We start from the raw sequence: 20,643 nt of genomic DNA, 5'->3' as shown, positions 1-20,643 counted from the left end.
CTAGTTTCCGTGAGGGAGAACCTGCTCTGTAAAGCAGAGACCGGGACAGGCGATCAAGACGAGCCAATACGTCCGATCCTTTAATCGTAGCCGATGGAACCCGTGCCGCTACCAAGAGAGTTGCATGCCTCTCTTACCCCACGCCATGTGACAGAAGCAAATCCGAGTTCCGAGTCACGTCAACAGAACCGACTGAGGACGCCAGAAAGTTTCAGAGCAGAAAACACACGGCCCGATTTCTCTTTCAGTAATCTCCTCTGTTTACTGACTCCCATCGCCTTGAATTATCCCCTCCTATCTGTTAAGCTCCCGTCTCGTTCTTGTAATCTTTTCAATTCTGCCACCATGGGCCTTCACCTCTCTCAATCAACGCGGTTGCAAATTGTGATCGGGATTTCTTTGGCTTTCTTTATTGCCGAGATCTCCAGTAAGCTGCCCACTGCTCAGTCTCTCCCCGAGACGCTCATTTTCGCTCATTCTGAGTTTCCAGTTGGATTCTACACTAGTTCGCTCGCCCTGGTTGCCGATGCTTTCCACTATGTAATTTGACAAGTCTCCATCTTTGACTCACCGAATCATCATACAGTTTCTGATAAACGCTAGTTAAATGATCTGATTGGATTTGTCGTCGCATTCGTTGCTCTCAAGGTTTGCCGGTGCATCTTCCTTTGCTTGGTCCCACATCGCTCAGGACGGTACTAGATATCTTCCAAGAAGAACTCGCCTTCAGATTTGTCATTTGGCTGGCAAAGATCACGACTTCTGGGTGCATTCTTCAATGGTGTCTTTCTCCTTGCCCTCGGAGTCAGCATCTTCTTACAATCTATCGAACGTTTCATTTCTCTCAAAAGTCGGTGACATGGTCTCATTGAGATCCGTTCGATATCTTACTCATCCTCTTTCAATAGTTGTTGAGTCCCCCAAGCTGGTCACAATAGTGGGCTGCGTCGGCCTCGGTCTTAATCTCATTAGTGCGACATTTCTTCATGGTGTGTACTTGTCGTTCATCTGTGAGCCACACACACTGACAGGAGCTCGCAACGCAGAGCATGGTCATTCTCATGGCGAGGCTTTCCCCGGACACATAGCCAGTGCGGAAAGCGGAATTGAAATGGTGAGTAGTTGCCTTGTTCAGCCGGCCTGCTCGCTGTCTTACTCAATCGATCGCAGATATCAACGTTGCATGACAATCACCGCCACAACAATATCCAGGTGGCAAAGAAAGGCTATGACTTGGGCATGCTGGGTGTTCTGATACATGTCTTGGGTGACGCAGCCAATAACGTCGGTGTCATCATCTCAGGTCTGGTGATTTGGCTGACTTCGTCTCCTGCGCGTTTCTACGCCGATCCTGCAGTCAGCATGGCGATTGCCATTGTCATATTGACTACATCCCTACCTCTAGGTGAGAACCGACTGAGTAGATTCTTCTTATGGCTCATTTACTAAACCATCTCTGCGCGCTCTGCGCTCTGCAGTCCGAAACTCGGGTCGGATTCTCCTGGAAAGTGTCCCAACGGGCATCAACCTTGCGGACGTCAAACATGACCTGGAATCGGTGACATGACCCGCACAATGTGCATCTTACTGCAGGAAGTCTAACTAGCTCTGTAGATTTCTGGTGTCCGATCTGTGCACGAGCTTCATGTCTGGCGTCTTAATCAGGAGAAAGCCCTGGCGTCGGTTCACGTCACCGTTGAGAACCAGGGTGTCTCTGACTTCGTCCAAATTGCAAAGACAATGAGTGACTGTTTCCATAGCTACGGGGTACACTCTGCGACTGTCCAACCCGAGCTCAGAGCACCCCAGTCAGCCCATGAAAATTCTGGTCCAGTTGGGTCGGATGCGTTTTCACAGCTCTGCCAAGTCAAATGTGGCACAACCTCGTGTGAAATCTTGACTTGCTGTGGGTAGATATCCACTGACCAGAGTATGTTGCCCGAGCGGGCGGTCGCAAATATTCAATTCACATAGTCATGGGCTGTGCGAATGGCTATCCATATGGCATTTTACGTGATGAGGGGAGAAGTTCGCGTTTTCAAAGGACAAGAGGCACGAAACATGTATGCTCCAGCTGAATGCGTCCTCGTAGCCGCACAGAAGAAAAGAATCGCTACTTGAATCGCTGAGTATATACTCAGACATGCCTATTCAGTGAATGATACGATTGAGCTAGACCACCTACTCAAAGAAAACAACGCATAACGAGTTCTGAGGTGGCAAGGTCGTCTCCGGAGAAAGCAGCGTTGCTCTTCGACCCCATCATTCATCTTCCACCCAACTGGAACCTCCCGCTTAATCCCTACTCAGCCGCTCATCTCACCTACCGTAGGCTCCAACATTTGGCAATCTTAGGCGCCCCGTGCGCCAGAAACCACTAAGCTAGTAGGACCCGAAATCTTTGAGCTTATAATCTGCCCAGCATCCATAAGCGTCGTCGCGATCTCCCCATCAACCTGTCAACTATGGCGGATCCCTACCAACTCATTTCAGAGAGCCGATTTCATCGCCGCATCTCCCTCAATACCAGTCAAGGCCAGCTCTATGTCTCTTTCGCCGACACTGGATGTAACAATGGTCCCACCATCTTATTTCTGCCCGGCATGTTTGCGTCACGATATGCTGGTATTCTACTGCATGTAATCGCACGACGGGCGGGTGTTCGCCTGCTCGTCATCGATCGACCAGGGATGGGCGCTTCTACAGACGTCCCCCTCGCTCATCGCGTGGATACATGGATTGAAGTCTTGCCAAAAGTGTTGTCACATCTCAAGATCCCACGAGTCAGTCTAGTCTCACATAGTGCGGGCACTATCTACCTACTCAATACGTGGGCGCGGTGTCGCGATTGTATCAACCCAGTTGCGGCAGTGATAGGTAACATATTTGGTCTTACATCTGTCATGTCCCCCTGAGAGATGTCTCTGATTTAAAAACGGCTCACTTACATTGTCATCAGCTCCATGGGTTGACCTGAAACATTCGCGAGTTTTGTCAATGCGAGTCGCATCTTACATCCCTTCCAAAGCATTCGCACTCTGGAATGAGATTCCACGTTTCTTCGTGACTCAAGCCAGCCCCGTCTTTTCTGCTAGTGGCGCCCTGATCCGCCATCTAACGCCGTCTGGGGGAGATGACTCCCCAGAACAAGCGAATGACACCGACTTTTTAGTTGCGAATTGGCGGAAAATTGAGCGGGACTATGGAACACCTGTTGCCGAGCAAAAGGAAATCACACAGCTTGCCAGTCGCTATATGCACATAGAAAACACGGTCGGCGCCAACAGCGAGGCGATGCAGTGTCTTCGCAAGGACGGTGGTAGTAGCTGGGGGGTCTGCTCTGATTATGCAGAATGCGCAAGGAGTCTTGCGACCGAGCGCTTCTCACTGCGCGCATACTTTGCCGAGAGTGATGCCCTAGTTGGGCAGAAAGGCCAGAGATATTTTGAAGATTGCTGGGGTGGCCCCGACGTTGAGGCGATCGATTTCGCCTCTAAAACGATACCCCGATCGGATCATGACACTGTATTTCAGTCGGTGGAGGTTTGGGAAGATATTTTTTCATCTTTTGCGCAGCACTGAATCTCCCTCTCAATGCTGAATTCCGGGATGCTAAGCATTCATACTGGGGACTCGAATGGCTCATGCGTTAAGAAGAGGTCCTTGTGAGGTCAGCCCGGATTCGTCTTTCTAGCCTGGACTAGCATGGTCGATCGCTTAACAAATGGACACTTATGCTACTTATTGGTGCGACCGGGTGCACCCTCATGAACACAAGGGCGCGTGTGTTCTCCCCAACAACTCCCAGTTTATGTGAGAATACATCCGCCCTCGGTTCGAGCAGAGGACTTGTACGTGAGAAGGGCGTTGCCAAGGGGTCAATGAATTACTCGGTTGAATCTTCAGGATGAACTTGGTCTCAATTGCCCTTGTCATTTTGCTGCCTACCACCGCAGATGGATCTCTTGGCCCAATTTTGCGCAAAAAAGCTTTGACTTCAACGTCAAGATAGATTCGAGGTGTCCGCAATGGATTCATTGGCGATGGGTGTGTGAACGGACCCTTTGCTGCCTAGGGCTGCCTAGAGTTGCCTGGAGCTGCTTGGTCGATTCGCACGCTAACCCTAGACGAGACTAGGCCAATATTGGATGTTGATGGCATTTAAACCGACCTGATGTGCTGGTCAGAATCAACAGATATGCATTGAAGCATATAAAGAACAGACAACTATTGATTAATTGGTGAATCATACACTTACCAGAAAATGGCAATCATCATTCCGTCTCTGCCGGTGCAACACCGCGACTTTTTACATCACATTCGATCGCACCCCAACACATCCTTTCAGGAGTTAGTGAAACCGTTCAACGATTTCGATGTCGTGGCCAGGAAGATTTTTGCGCAAGATTCATCTCAGACGCTGCGCAAAGAGAATTGTGTCAATGTTGTTCCTTTGTACAGTGAGACCACCAAGGATGCCGACATCCGAATCCGAGCTCGGGACTTGAACTCAGAGAGCTCGGAACAAAAGGAAAAGTACCTCCTTCCTCTTTCTCCAAGCAAGCGCCGGAGTCACGGCTCTCCAGCCGTAGTGCCTAGTTTGGAAGAGTTTCAAAAGAACTTTGCGCTCTTCACTGAAGGCGCTTTGAGTGATCTAGACTGGAGCAACGTCGTCGCGGCTGGATCGGCCGTCGTCACATCGCTCCTTCCTGTACCAAAAAAGTACCAGAATTCCAAGCGCGGTCTACGCCAGTACTACCACGATGAATTTGCACCAGCTTCGGATGTTGATCTGTTTCTGTACGGATTGAATGAGGAACAGGCCATTGAAAAGATCAAGCAGATCGAAGACAAAATCCGAAACACCATTCTCTACGAGACTACGACAATTCGCACGAAGAATGCTATCACGATTGCTTCTCAGTATCCCACGCGACATGTACAGATCGTTCTTCGTGTCTATCATTCGGTGTCTGAGGTTCTTACAGGCTTCGATGTCGATTGTTCCTGTGCGGCCTACGATGGCAAGCAGGTCTATGCATCCCCTCGGGCCATTGCCGCTTTCATTACCCAAACAAACCAGGTGGACTTGACACGTCGATCTCCCTCATACGAAAATCGACTTTCCAAATACTCGCACAGGGGATTCGAGGTTTTCTGGCCGCTCCTTGACCGCTCCAAGGTAGACCCAGTAAGTGAACAGAGGGAATTGAGATAGAACCTTGACCAAGCACGTCTAATTGAACAAACAGACAATTTTCGAAAGAAACTTCACCAGAACAGAAGGTCTTGCAAGGCTTTTGATTCTTGAGAAGCTACCAAAGTCCGAGGATCGAGACAGTTACCTGGCCAAACGGCGCGAAGAGCGTGGGCGACCTCCATTGAGCCTCTACCTACGTCGGCGTCAAGGCCGAGAGCTGCGCGGCAACATCAAAGATGACTGGGAAGATGAGGTTCCAGACTGGCAGGAGGAGGACCAGATATCAGACTATCATACTTTCGTATGTATGCCCGCACTTTCTTCCATCTTCAGCTCTAATTGAAAAATCACCAGACGATTCCCTACGGCAAAAGGTTCAATGCACGCAAAATTGAGAAGATGCTTTACACAAAAGATCTTCTTCTGAATGCGGAGTGGAATCAGGATCGTTCTCGTGATGTCTATCTTCATCGGCATCCTGCCTTCTTCGGGGACGCGGAAGATGTCATTGGCGATTGCTGTGGCGCTTGCCCTCAGCCCATCACAGAAGAAGAACAAAAGATTGCCGAAGAGGACAACAAGAAATACGTGTCTGGCAAAATCAGTTTCATCAAAGACAATCCTGGACGGCAAGAAATCGGCAGCTTCAACCCGATCACCGAGACTGATTGGACAGGTGAGACCAAGTCTAGCCCCTACAGTCCAACGAATGCTAACGATCGGTCAATAGCAATGGCATATATTGGCAGCACAGAGAAGCTTTGCCAAGCCATCGTATCGCACGACCTCGAGGCGGTAAAGTCATTGCTAAGTCAAGAGGGTGTAGACCCGGATCGCCGAGACTACAGCGGGAGAACACCTCTGCAACTGGCGTGCATGTCATCCAGCCCTGAGATTGTTCAGTGCCTGGTTGATCACGATGCTCGGCTGATCGCGCGAATGGCGGATGGACAAACAGCATTACATCTGGCCGCTACTCGAGGGGACATTGAGATAGTGAGGATTTTACTCAAGCGAAGCAATGAGAATCAAGAAGCGGAGGACGAGAAGACAAAGCAATCGGCTCCAGAACAATTGAAAAGCGCAGAGGATGTCGACGGTATGGACGTGGACGACGACGAAGATGTTGATGAAATGGAGCAACCGAACGACCATGCATCTCGCACGTCGGCTTCATATGTCAAAATTGAGATGAATCCCAAAGGAGAAGTCTCCGCTACTCACGATACGATTGAAGAGAACGACTTGGATCCAGACGTCTACGATATCAATGTGACTGCGTGGGACAATCTTGCGTCGCCGCTCCATCTGGCTATTCTCCACGGCCATGTGGAAACAGTCAAGGAGCTTGTCACATCTTTTGGAGCAGATGTTTCGATGCCAATCAAGATCAGGGATGACTATAATCAGCGAGCTAAAGCTGCAATCTTGACATTGGTTCTAGTCCTTGCTCTTCCTCTGGACAAGGCGAAAGAAATGTCGCAAGCGCTGCTCAACCTTGGCGCATCACCTGCTCAAGGAGATGTCAATCGGCATACGCCTATTGACTATATCGCGCAGACGGACTACCTGGAGCTCCTGGATGTGTATCTTGAGCATGACGGTCCAGCGGTCCAGCGAGCGATCAATCACAACGTGGTCAAGAATGACTCTTGGTACGGGTCACGAGCGGATATCTCTTCCCCATTGGTGAATGCACTGTGTGCTCACAACCCTGAAGGAGTGACCAAGCTTCTGGAATTAGGAGCCAAACCATCCTTCACTTTAAGTGACTACTTGGATGCCTTGAAGTCACAAGGCAAGACTGCGAACGACATCGGTGGTGAGCAGAAGATTGCGGAAAAGAAAATCAAACAACCCCTCATCCTCGCCATCGAGAACGATCTTCCTCTCGTTGCTATTGAGCTTCTCAATCGGGGTGTTGACCTGAATTGCGAGTATGAACAAAGCTATAGCTCATACCAGACCGCACTGGATGCTACAAAACATCGTTTGGCAGAACTGGAGAATGAGCTAAATGAAACACCGAATATTCATATCCCATATGGCACCCATATGCACCCAGATCCCGTCATTCTCGAGAAAAATGACGAAGATTATCTCACGGGCATTGAAGACGGCACTTATAAAATGCTGGCTTCGAAAGGCTTGATCAGAAAAGCCAAAAAAGATAACAAGAAGTACGAAGAAGTCACAGAGCGTCAAAAGGCCGATGCACTCAAGCAGAGGGAAAGAGAGGCTGAGAAGCGGAAGAAATCCGAGGCACTCACACAGAATTACAAGCTTCTGGAGACCGAGCTGTTGTCTCGTGGAGCGAAAACTTGGGCTGAGCTTCATCCCGGAGAACATTCAAACCCATTCCCGATTCACACGCGGCACAGGCAGCAGGCCAAGAAGCCCGCTCAGCCTTTTGAGCTCAAGCTATTCAAGACTTATCTCAATTTTGACGCCGCTACATATGACGGATACGTGGAAATGTATGTCTCAGATGACCGATTAGGTCCGTACACGGGGCTTTGTCAAATGAATACTAATCACTCATGAACAGGTTTGAGGCTGCTTGGAGGGGAGACCTCGACAAAATCAAATCTTTCACGCTCCAGATGTGGGGCCCAGAGAAGGATCGAAAGCCACTGATACTGTCTCAAACTGATGCTTTGGGAAATTCTTGTTTGCACATTGCGATCGTACGCGGTCACCTTCGCGTGGCCAAGGGTATCCTGAAGATTCTTCAAGCACAGTGCAAGGTTAAGGAGTCTGAGACTCGGAAACGTTTTGATATGGACTCGGACACGGACACAGACTCCTCTGACGATGATGAAGATCTCAGGATCGTGGGCCGCGTTGTGGACGAGCAATTCACTCACGACGACATCGGAACAAAGTCAAGCCAGGTCGAAAGCAATTATTCGCCACGGCAGGTACTGCAATTCACCTTCCCGGTTGATCTCTTCTCAGAAGAACTTCTCAATCAAAAGAGACACAATATCGTGGCTATGAGCAAATGGGCCGGCTGGACTATGGAGGTTTGTACACTCTTTCAGTATGCCATTCACAAAAATGACCTCGGCTTGCTGGAATGGCTCATTCGGGCTGGACACGAGTGTGCAAGTACCGATCCGTCAGACAAGAACCCATTCTCTCTGCAGCAGGCCGATTTCCAGCTCGCAATGATTCTCGGCCACATCGAGTGTCTGAGCCTCATGATTCAAAAGACGGCAGTCGGCCTTCCATTGGAAAACATGAGCAAAAAATCCGGAATTGCTGCTCCTGAAGAACATGAGTACTATCAGGGACTATCAATCCGAGGTAAGAAGCGCAAGGATTGGGCAAGTGCTGGTCGGCCAGAGAACGAGAGACAGACTCGAGGAACCCAAGAGGTCGGTCGCTCGCCTGTTCTCATTTCTGCTTTGCTGGGCAAACTAGCCAGTACTGAGTGGTTCTTGGGCACCGCTCCGGGTCGCTATTATCTTGAGTATGTGAACCAGCATGCTACGGATGAAGCTGTCCAGCGGCTGTCCAAGTCCCGGCTCGGTCTAGAAGCATCCGTTATGCAATGGCTACAAACTCGGAGTAAGTTCTCATCGTCTCCCCACATGAACAACACGAAAAAAATGATGAGACTGACCTTCCATATAGATGAACTGGTTCTTCATTGCGCAGTGATGTCACGTCCCTGCGACGAGTCGGAAAAACTTGTCCAGTTTTTGGTGGACCAACACCCAGAGTGCCTGGAAGCTCGCTCGTCTGAGGGATACACGCCCCTGGCGCTGGCGTTGTCTTTGCGACGGCTGAAATTCGCTCAAATCTTGATCGAAGCTGGAGCCAACCAGGCTGTTCGGGACGCGCAAGGTCGCAACCCCCTTCACATGATTCTCTGTTCAACCCAGATGGGTGTGATGCGATTGCCTGGCCAGGCCTCGGCCTTGATAGATTTGCTGAACAAAGAGCAAGTTCTCGCCATGCTTACCCAGCGTGCGGGTCAAGGATCCAAAACACCATTTGCAGACTGGATCCACAAGCGCGGCGCACTGAGCCCATTGGAACCACCATCCAAGAACCCGAACGAACCATCGGACTGGCATAATGCCCGTCAAATCGTCAAGATTTTCCTTGATCTCGGCGAATCCTCGAGCTACAGGTTCCTGGAATTACTCGATGGTGCCGGAAACACAATTGCCCATGACTGTGTCAAACTATGCTTCCCTCAGATTCTTGACTGGATTCTCGACCGACGGCCGGATCTCCTGTATCGCGAGAATGCCACTGGAACAACTCCCCTTGAGATGGCGGTCTCGGCTTGGGTGAATGAGACCACTCGAAACCCCCCCGAAATTGCTTCTCAGAGGGATCGCTGGCACTACTCACGCTTTCAAAAAGCGACCAGCTACAAGTTCAAGAGCAACGTCACGGACGAGAGTGAAAAGACTACGTCCCAGATCATGCTCGAGGCTTGTCGGAAGCGGGCCACCCGAAATCCGGCCAAAAGACGCCTTGTCACCCTTTATGAAGCGAATGAGGTTACCAAGCGACTGGCTGTGATGGAGAAATCCCGCGAGAACTATGAGGATTCTGGAAATAGCTCGGGGCGAGGCTACCGTGCCTCTCGATTCGGACGTCGATATGGCCGATATGGTGGCGATGAGGAAAAGGAGCTGGAAATGGATGAAGTTGCTCTATGGGGCCAGTGGGCTGCTCAATGGAACCAATCGACTAGCGATGCATGATGCAATGGCCATGACTGTGGGCATTTTCCAGGGGTCTTGGTCCATTGAATGAGCGAGTTGTAAAGATTACCGAACCGATAATTGAACCTTTCTTTTGATCTGAATCTTTGGCTGGATGTCCTCAATTGGCTCGACGGCGGTGCTTCACTTTGAACAATCGTAATATTTTGAGTGGAGACGACGAGATGAGAAGTGGCTCTAAGGTTACATTGCGGATCGACTGGCAGCGTCGCAGCGTTTTGGGCTCAGGATCGGAGCTTGGGTAATGTCGTCACACCCTCGTGGTTCCGGTTGAGCAAAAACAGTAGGATCAATAAACAAACAAATACATTGGGATAAAAGCAAAACAAATCACGCAATATTTTTACCTCTGGATGTTATACATGCAGTATATACTCTGAGATCGAAATATCAACTTGATCTCGAGATTGCTGGAGAGAGAAGGCTTTCAGTATCTGTCCCCTGATCGCCAGTTGAAGCTCTCCACGTTTGAACACTCGGGTGCTCCATGGGCCGACTGACTGGTACCTGTGCAGATGATACCCTGAATTTGCATTCGAAGTACAGTCGTAGTCGACAAAATGTGACTGTGTTATTCACAATACGAACACTGGATGTAGCACTTCCTCGTGGCGTGGATCCCCTCCCCCGCGTCGCATCGCGGAATTTCCCCGCAGCTGTCAACTTCGTCGGTCGATCTCCAACTTCTATTCTTCAAAAGCTTTACTCTACATAAGAAGGCCGCAAGGGAGGTCACTACCCTGTCAGGGCTGATGAAATTATTTGCAGAATTTTAAATTTGGATCCATCATCAATCCATCAAGTCCAAGACTCTCACGAAAGTTACGACTTGAAATTCTCTTCCGCCAACCAAGTATACCTTACCTACCTTTCTCCGACCATGATTTCTCCCCATCCACATCGAGATGCGCTTCAACATGACGGATTTGTTGTTGTACGCAGCCTGCTCTCACCCTCTGAAGTCGAGCACTACCGGAAGATCGCCGCAACAGCCACTTCCAATACTCGCACTGGCTCCTGGCCCTTTTTCCGCACGGTGCCCAAACAATTCCCCCCATGGCCGACAAACACGCCTCCACCGGCGTCGGAAGGAGGAATCTGGGGTGTTCAGCACTTGCTTCACCCAGAAATGCCGGGGCGCAATGAGTTTGCCAGGTGCTATTTCTCTGAATCGATCCTCACGATCGCCAGTGAATTGATGGGGGTATCTTCACCCAGTTCAGACACAAACGCAACACCCACAGCCGAGCCAGATGAGCCCCTCGTGATGGAATTATTCAATCTGCTCGTTGCCCCCGAGACAAAGAACTTTGAATTGCGCTGGCACCGAGATGACATCTCCGACCAACTTTCTGCCGAGGAGGAACTCCGACAGCTCGAATCCAAATCACCTGGTGGGCGCCAGAGTCATGCGCAGTATAACTTGGCCCTGTGTCCCGACTCGTCTCTTATTGTGGTCCCTGGCTCGCATCGTCGTGCGCGGACCCTCATCGAGCGTAATGCAGATCCCTACGAGGCGGTTCTTCCCGACCAGCTGGTGGTGCAATTACAGCCGGGAGACGCGGTGTTCTACGATAGCAATATCTTACACCGGGGGGTGTATCAGGCTAAAGCAGAGGGGGCTGATGAGACGCGGTTGACATTGCATGGTAGCCTTGGATTGAAGGCTTCTGATGCGGCGGACGCAAAAACTAAGCAGGTCAGAGCAACGGCGGTCTTGCAGCATGGTGTGGGGGCGTGGGTGAACCGGGAGGATGCAGCGTTTGGTCTGGGAGAAAGACCGGAGAGAATGAGGGCCAATTTAGTGGCCATGGGAAGTGGAGAGGGAGTAGGTTACTCATTGCAGGGGTAAGAAATGAGAAACATCGACTGGTACCGAGGTAAATGGATGTGACATAATATATTCGGACGAGACGCATGGATCTTCGCTTCACTCTTTGAGAGGTGCTAGTCCGTCCTTACACTTGGCGCGAATACGTCCTTACTTGAACGTGTTTCGTAGTTTCATACTGTCGACGACAGCTATCATTACCCCAAGATTAACAGTACAACCCCAGGACACTCCAAAGCCAAACTGACAAAGAGATAGACAAGCAGCGACTAGGCAGGCACGTATCCCTCTTTTTCCAAGCTGATTCGGGCATGATAGCGTAAGCGACTTACCACGAGCGGAAAGTTCTCGTCTGGATTGCGAGGAGACTGAACGGGGTATAGATCGGAACGTCGAATATCAAGTTGCTGAGGCGGGTCACCATTAGGCATGGGGAAGATGATCTCAGTCTGTATACGTCTTGGGGTTTCCTGTCGATCGTTTTTGTAAAGTTCGAGGACACCGCTGACCGAGTTGTTTGCATGCTTTGTCCACTTAACAAGCATGCCGATTTTGATCGCGCCGTCGCTACCAATCAGCAAGTGATTCATGTCATCCAGGAGGTCGTCGTATGAGCCGCTCCATCCAACCTCTGCGACGAGAGTTGGATAGGGCTGCGATGGGGTGTGAAGAAGTGCATCTGGCTCCATTCTGAGACCTTGATATGGACCATCTCTGAATGATAATGCTACCCCTCGGACATATGATGAGTAATGCAATGGTACAATCTGGTGAAGTCTTCTCAGTTGAACTCACTGGTGCCTTGTTGTAAAAGAAGAAGATCTAGCTCGGCTAGGTCCAGAAAACTTGTTGTGCAGGCTCTAGAAATCGAGGCCGAAATCCATTCAGCAATGCAATTGTGGACATGAGTTGGCATAATTTTGAGTCGTAGACAACGGCTCTCTGGGATATAAGATTTTCGAATATGAGGGAGATTTTCCTCAAATTTCCAGAGAAAATCCTCCCAGCCTGGCGGCACATTGTTGATTACAAGCTCATGAAAGCCCTTGACCCCGCGAAGGGTATTTTGTATAGTCTTCTCGAATTGTGGCTGTACACTGAAGCGATCTGCAGAGACAACGGTCCTCGATGAGACGCTGGAAAGAGTCAAGGTAGGAGTAGTCATCTCGATGTCTAGCGGAGAGAAGTCAGAGATGAGAAAGGGCAAGAAAAAGGTAAGAGGAAATGGTGCCCAGGAACCTGTGTAGAGAAAAGGCGTGTCAGAAATAGATGAATGGATCATAGAGATAAGGTTGCTGATTCGGAAGGGCAGTTGCCCACGGTCAATCGCTATGTATGAATCTACCCGACGACGCTCGTCTGAAACGGAAGGTCTGAAGCTCCCATCACATTGGCGTAATATTGACATGGATGGTACCCCAGGCTACTTACTGCTAGGTTCTTTTCTACTTTGGGAACAAGCGATAACGAGAATTTGGGTTGAATGTTTTTGTGGGTGGAGCAATGGAGTCGCCTCTTTCGAGAGATGTGATCCAATATCTACCTACTGTACTCATCTCAATTATGTGGCATACATTTATGTCTCAGACGGCTTCCAATTGAGAATCAAAACAATGACAACATATGTACATATTGCAGGTCATGTACCACGTGGTACATTGTACATGGCTACATATGCGATACGCTCGTCATCAGGGGTAACTTGGTACCTGGATGATCATGTGATGTCTCTCTCCCCTGCTCCAATTGAAGCTCTGAACGGAAATCCAGACAGGGTCTTGGCCATAGGTGCGAGCCTCGGCCGCTCGGAGTACAAATATCATCGATGAATGATGCGGGATCTAAACAGGTGCAATGGAAGGACGAGCATCAAACCCACGAGTCTCGTCTTGACTATCACACGTGAAGCCCTCCGGCGCAGACCACGTGAGCCTTCATTTACCCTCCGTGCATCTCGATGAAATCACACGAGAAGTGGGCAGAGCAAACACCCTTGCAACATTCTTTCAAACCCATGAGCAGCCATGTCATTCGATCCAAATCTCCCATCCAATTAAGGTGTGGTCTGAGCTTTCAAAATCGTGCTCGTCCCATGCTCATTGTAAAAGTGGCTGGACTCTGTAATCGAGGCGTCGCACCCCCCAAACCACCACCATTAAAGAATTCTGCGCTACGATCACGTACGACCAGAAATTCAGTGCCGCAAGCCACTCTTGGGTCATCATTTCAATCGTGTTTGAAGGCCATCTTTTGTTCTTGATGGATATTGCTTGCCGAATAATAGCCTTCTCTCACTTGATGATGCTTGCTGGTGATGAATCACATAGTTGGGCCAGATGTGGCCAATGGGTCCACCCTGTCCGTCCATTGAGTCAACTGGCACACCAACCTCAGCTGGATCTTTCAGCCATGACCGTTGGAAGTACGGTGGAGATCACAGCCTTGGGCGATGACTGGGCCAGAGCGCATCGCCCTTCGTCCTTCACCCTTCGCCAATGTGTCACACACCAGCGACTTCAAACTAGTCTTGTACGGACAGGTTTAGTCGAGATTGTCACCGCAGACTACAATGCACAGCTGCACACACTCGATCCGCTCGATTGATGGGGCTACGATAGGCCCATGTCAATGGTCCGGACGCCGCAAGATTTGACGATCATCATCTTGTCTGTTCTCCTGGGCAGCGGGCGGTCGTTGGACCTGACGAATGGAGCCAGGCCAATCACCTTCTCCGTGGCCGGATTCCTAGCGTGTCGGTGGCGGTGGAAACTGGGATTCGCAATGGCCTCCATGCCCAGATGGGTCAAGCCTAACGGTCGCTGGATCGCGGCTTCTTCGGATTAGGATATTGGATTCCGTTGGCGGGGAATCCGGAGAGGGGAGATGGCTTTTTGATCCATCCCTAGCGGAAGAGAATTGCTGATCTTCTCGGGCTGGTTGTTGTGCGACGAGTTCCTTGTTCTGACACTTTCCCCGCTCCCTTGCAATCCACCTTGGACTTGACCGATGGAGGTCAACTGCAATCCAAATACGAGGCATTCCTGCTGGATGACTTAAGTTTCACGGCTTGCCATGTCGAGCGGAACGAAGACCAAGGCTCGTCCGCAACAGTCGTGCCTGAAATGTCGCGAGCGCAAAGTCAAGGTAGGTCAAGCCATCTGCCGTTTGATTTTTTTTTGGAGTTGGCGAGAGCCCTGGGTCATCGTGACCTAAGCCAATGATTACTGCATCTCCATGCAAGCGAACGCAGGTTGATCGCCGAATCTAACCTCTTCCACCTTCTTATCAAGTGCGACCGCAACGTTCCCTGTGAAGCTTGTGTCAGCCGAGGCATCGAGTCTGAATGCAACTACCTGACGTCCGCCGAGGATCGCGCGCACATCAGCCAAGCCGAAATTATCGAGCGGCTGCGTCGTGAAGTCGCCCAACTGCGCGACGAACTTAGTCAAAATCCCGTGCGAAGTCCAAAACCGGCTCACCGCGACCGAGTTTATGCTCAGAAGAACAAGTCGGCAGGCTTGCGCGAGAGCTTCGCGGGAGGATATGAAGCTGCGAATGCTGTCTCGCGGGCGCGCACTTCCGAGTCGAGATCTGCGACCGGGTCGGCAGAGCCCTCAGACCTCGCCAGTTGGGCTGGCTCCTCATCACCATCCTCTCTATCCACGACAACGGGAACTCACTCTGTCACCGTCACGAGTCCGGAAAGCACGGGGAGCGAAGGGAGTGCGAATGGTCCTAGCTTTCTCCGTCAGCAGGCGTATTCAGGGTCCGTGGACGTGCACCCGGGCGCAGTAGCCGATGTCGAGATGATGGCCACAACTGATGGTGCAGCTTTCAGTCACTGTACGTTTGTCGCCCCAAGGCCCTTTGATCGGAATGTCTCCGGTCTCCGATTTGTCCTTTGAGATTCGCTCCCCGTGAGTTTGATTCACCAGACTGTCTCTTCACGAAGCTCACCATCCTGTCCATTTCTTTTATTGAAATAAAACAGATTTCGGTGATGAATCAACAATCCCACCATACTTTTCAGAGTCCATGTCACCGTTCGTGTCCAAAATCCCCGAACAAATACCGACGCAGCATTATTCCGTGCCCATTGCGTATCCAGCAATCAACGAAGGACTTGCGGAGAGGCCTTCACTGGGTTTGTATACAAACCAGGATACTCCCGAGCACCGTCATAGTGTGGCGTCAGCGCGCTTCGACGACCATGCCTCCTACCATGTCCAACATGGCTTTCAAGACCCATCTGCATACGATATGACGGCCATCAATCATCCTCCTAGCCATCTCATACCTGATATTAACCATCAAACCTGGCATCACGACCCGGGCGGTGCCCAAATGCCAACCCAAATAATCTCACCTTCAACAACAGCACCATTCCCGCTCAATACACATTTCAGCTCGGAATACTATTCTACAACCGACACTACAGCCACACCAACTCAGCCGATGTCAAATCATTCACATTCGCACCACACTTCCAGCCATCCAGTGCAATCATACCCATACACCTTTTCCCCCCACCCCACAGAATACCAATCCCGCGCAATGAATGCCATACCGGAATCGTGGAAAGGACCGGATAAGCGACCGCTCCTCGAAGCACTGCTCGAAACCATTTCCAGCTGCGACGAGGAACGAGTCGCTCAAGTGGTCGCCGTGATTCGAGCAAGCAGTACCCCGGAGAACGCTGTGTCGGGTATCTGTCGAATCCTGGGAATAAGTGGAGACTGGCCAGAACCCATGGAGATGAGGTGACCTCGATCCCCTGGCGCTGACGCCGACGAATTGCCTCGGCCACCAGCTTGTGCATATAGGGGAATGATTTCTCCGTTCGAGGCTCAGAAGCTAGGGAGGGCCAGGTCTATAACTTTACATTATGAATTTATGAGATTACGCAACTCCGATTATACTCTCAAGTATGCTTCGTTTTCAGGAAAAGATAGAATAAGAAAAGAAAACCGGTGTTGAACCACACAAAACATGCTTTCGCAGCCAGCATTTCCTATTATCGAGATGAGGTATGATTCGCGAGATCTCCCGAGCGATGTCGTGGCAATGCATTACTTTCACTTTCTCTCAAGCTCAAACAAATTGGAGGGAAACAGTGAGAATGAGCGAAAACAGAAGGGAATCTAGATGGCGAAAAGAAAAAGCCCAGGAAAAAAAAAGAAACAAGACCTATATACATTTATCGAATGGTCATTTCGTCGTGAGTCGTTAGATTGGAGAGGGATTCATAGATGTCGTCTCGAGGTCAGGGATATCTTATTGTGAGTAGCCACTCGGTGGACCTAATCACACAGCAAGCAGCTGATCCGACCGATAAAAAGGGTACCAGGGATTTCCTTTTCCTCTTGCGGTGAGGATGGAAGCCTCGATGACCCCTGTCCCACTGTGATTATTGACTTGTGTCGAGCGGCTTTTGCCCGTACACAAAATGAAACAGCACATAAAGATGGAGCTTACTGCTCATCAGTTCCGCACGCACTTTCTCCATGTATTCTTGCGCATCCTGGTAGGAGAAGCCCAAGACGCGAGTGAAGAGGGCGAGCGTGTAAGGTTCCACCACCTCTAAGATGGTGACTTTGCCAACGCGGCCGATTTCCTTGAGGCGGCGATTCTTGGCCCAACCTCCGACGGGACACTATACACCAAATGAGTTCGTTAGCCCCAGTGTGCTTTTGAAGGGAGGAATCTTCCGCAGCAGAGGTCATGTGCTCTCATGGTCGACCGTTCCCAGGCGACCGAGCCAAAGAAAAAACAAATCAAAAATACTCGGAAGCCGAGGGAGCGTTCATCCCACCGGAGAGCAATTCCAAGAAATGAGCTCACCTTGTAGACATCATCCGCCACATTCACAAAGCCCGCATCCTCCATCCACCCCGATAGCCTCGGCGCCACATTTACCGGTTTCCCAAACTTTTTACTAGCTTGGTTCAATTGATCCTGCCACGCCAGAACGTTGGTCGCCCGTGTATGCGTCCCGTCATCACTCAACACCAACGTCTCGAATTCCTGCGCCTCGAACCACCCGCCCGGCTTCAGATGCGTATACGCCTGACGTAGCAGGCGCGGCCAGTCGGCGATTCCCCCGCCCAGACTGCGCGCGTGGATATAGTCAAACGCCTCGGACGGGGAAAAAGCCCAATCGGACTCGGCATCATCGATGAAGAAGCGACAATTGGGCGGCGCCCAGGAGGGCTGGATTGGCGAGAGATCGGTACCGAGGATGGTGGTGGTGGGGAAGTCTTCGGCCATTTCGGTGGCCCATTCGGCGGTGCCGGTTCCAATGTCGAGGATGCGAGAGGGGACTTGTGGGAGAAGCGAGGAGTTGCGTGTGAAGGGAGCACGATACAAGTCACCACCGGAGAGCATCTTGAAGAGGTGGTGCATCAGGGCGAGGCGAGCTTGTTCTTCCTCGTCGTTGGGGAATGGATATTGGCCATGACGGTAGGCGTGGTAGCGTCGCCCGTTCTCGTAGCAATAGTCTCGAACCGAGGAAGCAAACGAGAGATTTGAATCGACGAGTGTTTGCGTATCGACGAGGGAGTCATCATCGCTGGTCTAGAAGAGAGTGTGAGTACCGCGGCAGGTGGAGTGTTGAAGGAAGTGATGGTCGGAAGAGGGTTGGAGAGGTGGGGGGGGGGAGAGGGACAGCACCAAAAGCGCTCAATCAGACCGCCGAGAATGAATGCAAAGCGCTGCACCTTCCGCAAACAGACGGACAGAGTACAGAAAAGACTTCCAAATTGACGGAAAGGAACGCAGACGACAAAAAAAAAAACAAAAGGGCGAGAAGAGGGAAAAGAAGGTCAGAATAGATGCTCAGTTCTCAGTACTCACATCGACTTGAATACTCTCATTGGGATTTGGTTGGGACATGGCCCCCCCGTCAGAGAACAGGCAGAGAGAATGAGGAGAGAGGCGGAGCGAGAATCTGGGAAACTGGACGGCAGCAGTGAAAGCCGCCGAGGTAGATCGATCGACCGGACAGATCCCAAGAAGTCGATGATCACCGTTTCAGTCTCGATTGGATCGACCGAGGAGGCGGCGAGGAGCGCAAAGGAAATGGGAATCAGAGAGAACAAAGAAGGAAAGAGAGCGAAAAGATTGATGTCAAAGAGTCGATCGGAAGAGCATCACGACAACGGGAAAGATGATGGGGAGAAAGGAAAAAAGGAAAAAGAAAAATGGAGAAAGAAGAATAATAAAATAATCGGAAAAGGCGAGAGAGTGGATGGGGTCAATGCAGTTAGCAGACAAGAGAGAGAGCATCCGATGCTTGCGCCTCGATCCCGCTAGTGAGCATCGACTGATCGTAACGCTACCGAGCACGATCGGGATGAGATCGGATTCAAAATGTAAACCCAACTTCTTCTGACGAAGACAAAGCGACTTGACTCGGTGTTTCAGCGAGCGAACAGACCATGACAAGCTTCTTTTACTCTACGGAAGATGGACAATCGACACGCGAGACTTGAAAAATTGGCCCACGCGGATCGGGGTATCACGCCGTCACAGCGCACATGATGCCTCTTCGATCCCAGACCAGTTGCAGAGCATCCAGAAAATCATAATGCGAATAATGAAACGAAATCCCGGCAGCAAGGATGCTGGGAACGGGCGAGGCCAAAGTGATTTGTCACTCCTCATCCCCATCGAATCTCGTTTCGCCTTCTTGGGGCTGTACCCCGCAGCAGAGTCCCGAGGGGTTGGTTAAAGTCAGATGGGTCAGACGAACGGGATCGGGAGGTACAGCAAAAAGAAAACTTGGTAACCGAACCAAGGCCAGGGTTCAGGGTTCCCTCGTCCGCAAAAGAATCGCAGAATGGTCCTCTCCGAATGGTATGCGACAAATCACACAGCGTGTCGCAGTGTGCAGACTGCAGTAGCGAGTCCAGTAGTGCAGAAACCACCCACATGCCTCGGCTCCCATTAGCTGGAATAGATCGACCCGACCAACCACGTCGCAGGACATCCGGAGATCTTTTCACTAGGAGGATCGAGCAGCGTTGTGCGGTACCAGAGGCCTCTGGCCCTTCGACGACTGCTTCCTTACCTAGCGAAACCTATTGTCTTGTCCGTATTAATGGACCTCCTGGCAGGGCCATTTCTGACGAGCTTGAGCTACGGGTTCAATGATCGGTGGGAGGAACAAGGAAAAGACACTAGATGGTCAAAATGTACAGCACTGATGTACTGTACACCTGCTACCTATACGGTCGGCGCGTGGCTTGCTCCGTCGGAAAATTCAGCCATCAAATAGAGCACGGCTTTACGCTACCAGATGGGTGGTTGACAGCTTGAAGCTGTGCATGGCATGGCCCCATTGCCAAAAAAAAAATTTACCCGCACCAGCAGTGACAACACCGGCGCACCCATCGTACTATGACTCTACGCGCAGCATAGATGGTAATTGGGGGACATGGAGAATCGAATCACGTACATAGATTTTTCTCATTTTTCTCAAGGACAACAGCCCCCTATTTGGGCATACTGTGCACTACGCCGACTACTACTCTGACCTGTGGGCGATGTGCAATAGCAGATCCCGAGTCGCCGGACCATGCCCAATCGCCTTGCGTGCGCCCTGGAGACGGTGACACACCATCTTCTCCGCCAACCATATCCTTCGTACAGTCCACTCTTCTCTATCCCTGTCCACCGCTCCGTATCCATCGTGTCCCGGCCTGGGTTGGCCCGGGTTGGCGGGTTCGACCCAGGACCTTGGTCTCGTCTTCGTGACCGCCGCCTGCCGACGGGCACAGCGGGGACCAGGCTCTAAATTGAAGCGACTGATTGGACCCAGAGACCGTAGCCCCCACCCGACCATTCGCCTGACTTGCATAGAGCCC

General features: G+C 50.9%; 7 protein-coding genes across 7 annotated transcripts; 5 read left to right on the top strand and 2 right to left on the bottom strand.

Annotated features, from left to right (window-relative positions):
* Window positions 1-345: 345 nt before the first annotated feature.
* POX_d05098 (uncharacterized protein) lies at window positions 346-3,582 on the top strand (the record flags this gene model as incomplete). Its single annotated transcript, XM_050113950.1, has 10 exons — window positions 346-540; window positions 604-648; window positions 703-850; window positions 909-1,114; window positions 1,171-1,405; window positions 1,479-1,558; window positions 1,615-1,886; window positions 2,225-2,362; window positions 2,423-2,877; window positions 2,960-3,582. 10 exons carry the CDS (start codon window positions 346-348, stop codon window positions 3,580-3,582), a joined length of 2,397 nt encoding a protein of 798 aa, XP_049968901.1.
* Window positions 3,583-4,264: 682 nt separating this feature from the next.
* POX_d05097 (uncharacterized protein) lies at window positions 4,265-9,927 on the top strand (the record flags this gene model as incomplete). Its single annotated transcript, XM_050113949.1, has 6 exons — window positions 4,265-5,191; window positions 5,253-5,501; window positions 5,555-5,876; window positions 5,931-7,677; window positions 7,749-8,773; window positions 8,840-9,927. 6 exons carry the CDS (start codon window positions 4,265-4,267, stop codon window positions 9,925-9,927), a joined length of 5,358 nt encoding a protein of 1,785 aa, XP_049968900.1.
* A 901-nt stretch (window positions 9,928-10,828) lies between these two features.
* Window positions 10,829-11,800, top strand: POX_d05096 (uncharacterized protein; the record flags this gene model as incomplete). Its single annotated transcript, XM_050113948.1, has 1 exon — window positions 10,829-11,800. The coding sequence occupies one exon, from the start codon at window positions 10,829-10,831 to the stop codon at window positions 11,798-11,800; it is 972 nt and encodes a 323-aa protein (XP_049968899.1).
* A 248-nt stretch (window positions 11,801-12,048) lies between these two features.
* Window positions 12,049-12,468, bottom strand: POX_d05095 (uncharacterized protein; the record flags this gene model as incomplete). Its single annotated transcript, XM_050113947.1, has 1 exon — window positions 12,049-12,468. One exon carries the CDS (start codon window positions 12,466-12,468, stop codon window positions 12,049-12,051), a length of 420 nt encoding a protein of 139 aa, XP_049968898.1.
* Window positions 12,469-14,188: 1,720 nt separating this feature from the next.
* On the top strand, window positions 14,189-14,383 carry POX_d05094 (uncharacterized protein; the record flags this gene model as incomplete). Its single annotated transcript, XM_050113946.1, has 1 exon — window positions 14,189-14,383. One exon carries the CDS (start codon window positions 14,189-14,191, stop codon window positions 14,381-14,383), a length of 195 nt encoding a protein of 64 aa, XP_049968897.1.
* A 468-nt stretch (window positions 14,384-14,851) lies between these two features.
* Window positions 14,852-16,543, top strand: POX_d05093 (uncharacterized protein; the record flags this gene model as incomplete). Its single annotated transcript, XM_050113945.1, has 3 exons — window positions 14,852-14,923; window positions 15,070-15,622; window positions 15,771-16,543. 3 exons carry the CDS (start codon window positions 14,852-14,854, stop codon window positions 16,541-16,543), a joined length of 1,398 nt encoding a protein of 465 aa, XP_049968896.1.
* Window positions 16,544-17,186: 643 nt separating this feature from the next.
* Window positions 17,187-18,670, bottom strand: POX_d05092 (uncharacterized protein; the record flags this gene model as incomplete). Its single annotated transcript, XM_050113944.1, has 3 exons — window positions 17,187-17,432; window positions 17,621-18,352; window positions 18,632-18,670. The coding sequence occupies 3 exons, from the start codon at window positions 18,668-18,670 to the stop codon at window positions 17,187-17,189; spliced, it is 1,017 nt and encodes a 338-aa protein (XP_049968895.1).
* Between the last annotated feature and the right edge of the window lie 1,973 nt (window positions 18,671-20,643).

Source organism: Penicillium oxalicum, chromosome IV, assembly GCF_001723175.1.
Source record: "Penicillium oxalicum strain HP7-1 chromosome IV, whole genome shotgun sequence".
NCBI lineage: Eukaryota > Fungi > Ascomycota > Eurotiomycetes > Eurotiales > Aspergillaceae > Penicillium > Penicillium oxalicum.
Note: the sequence above shows the minus strand (reverse complement) of the source record. Positions and strands in the feature narration are given on the sequence as shown.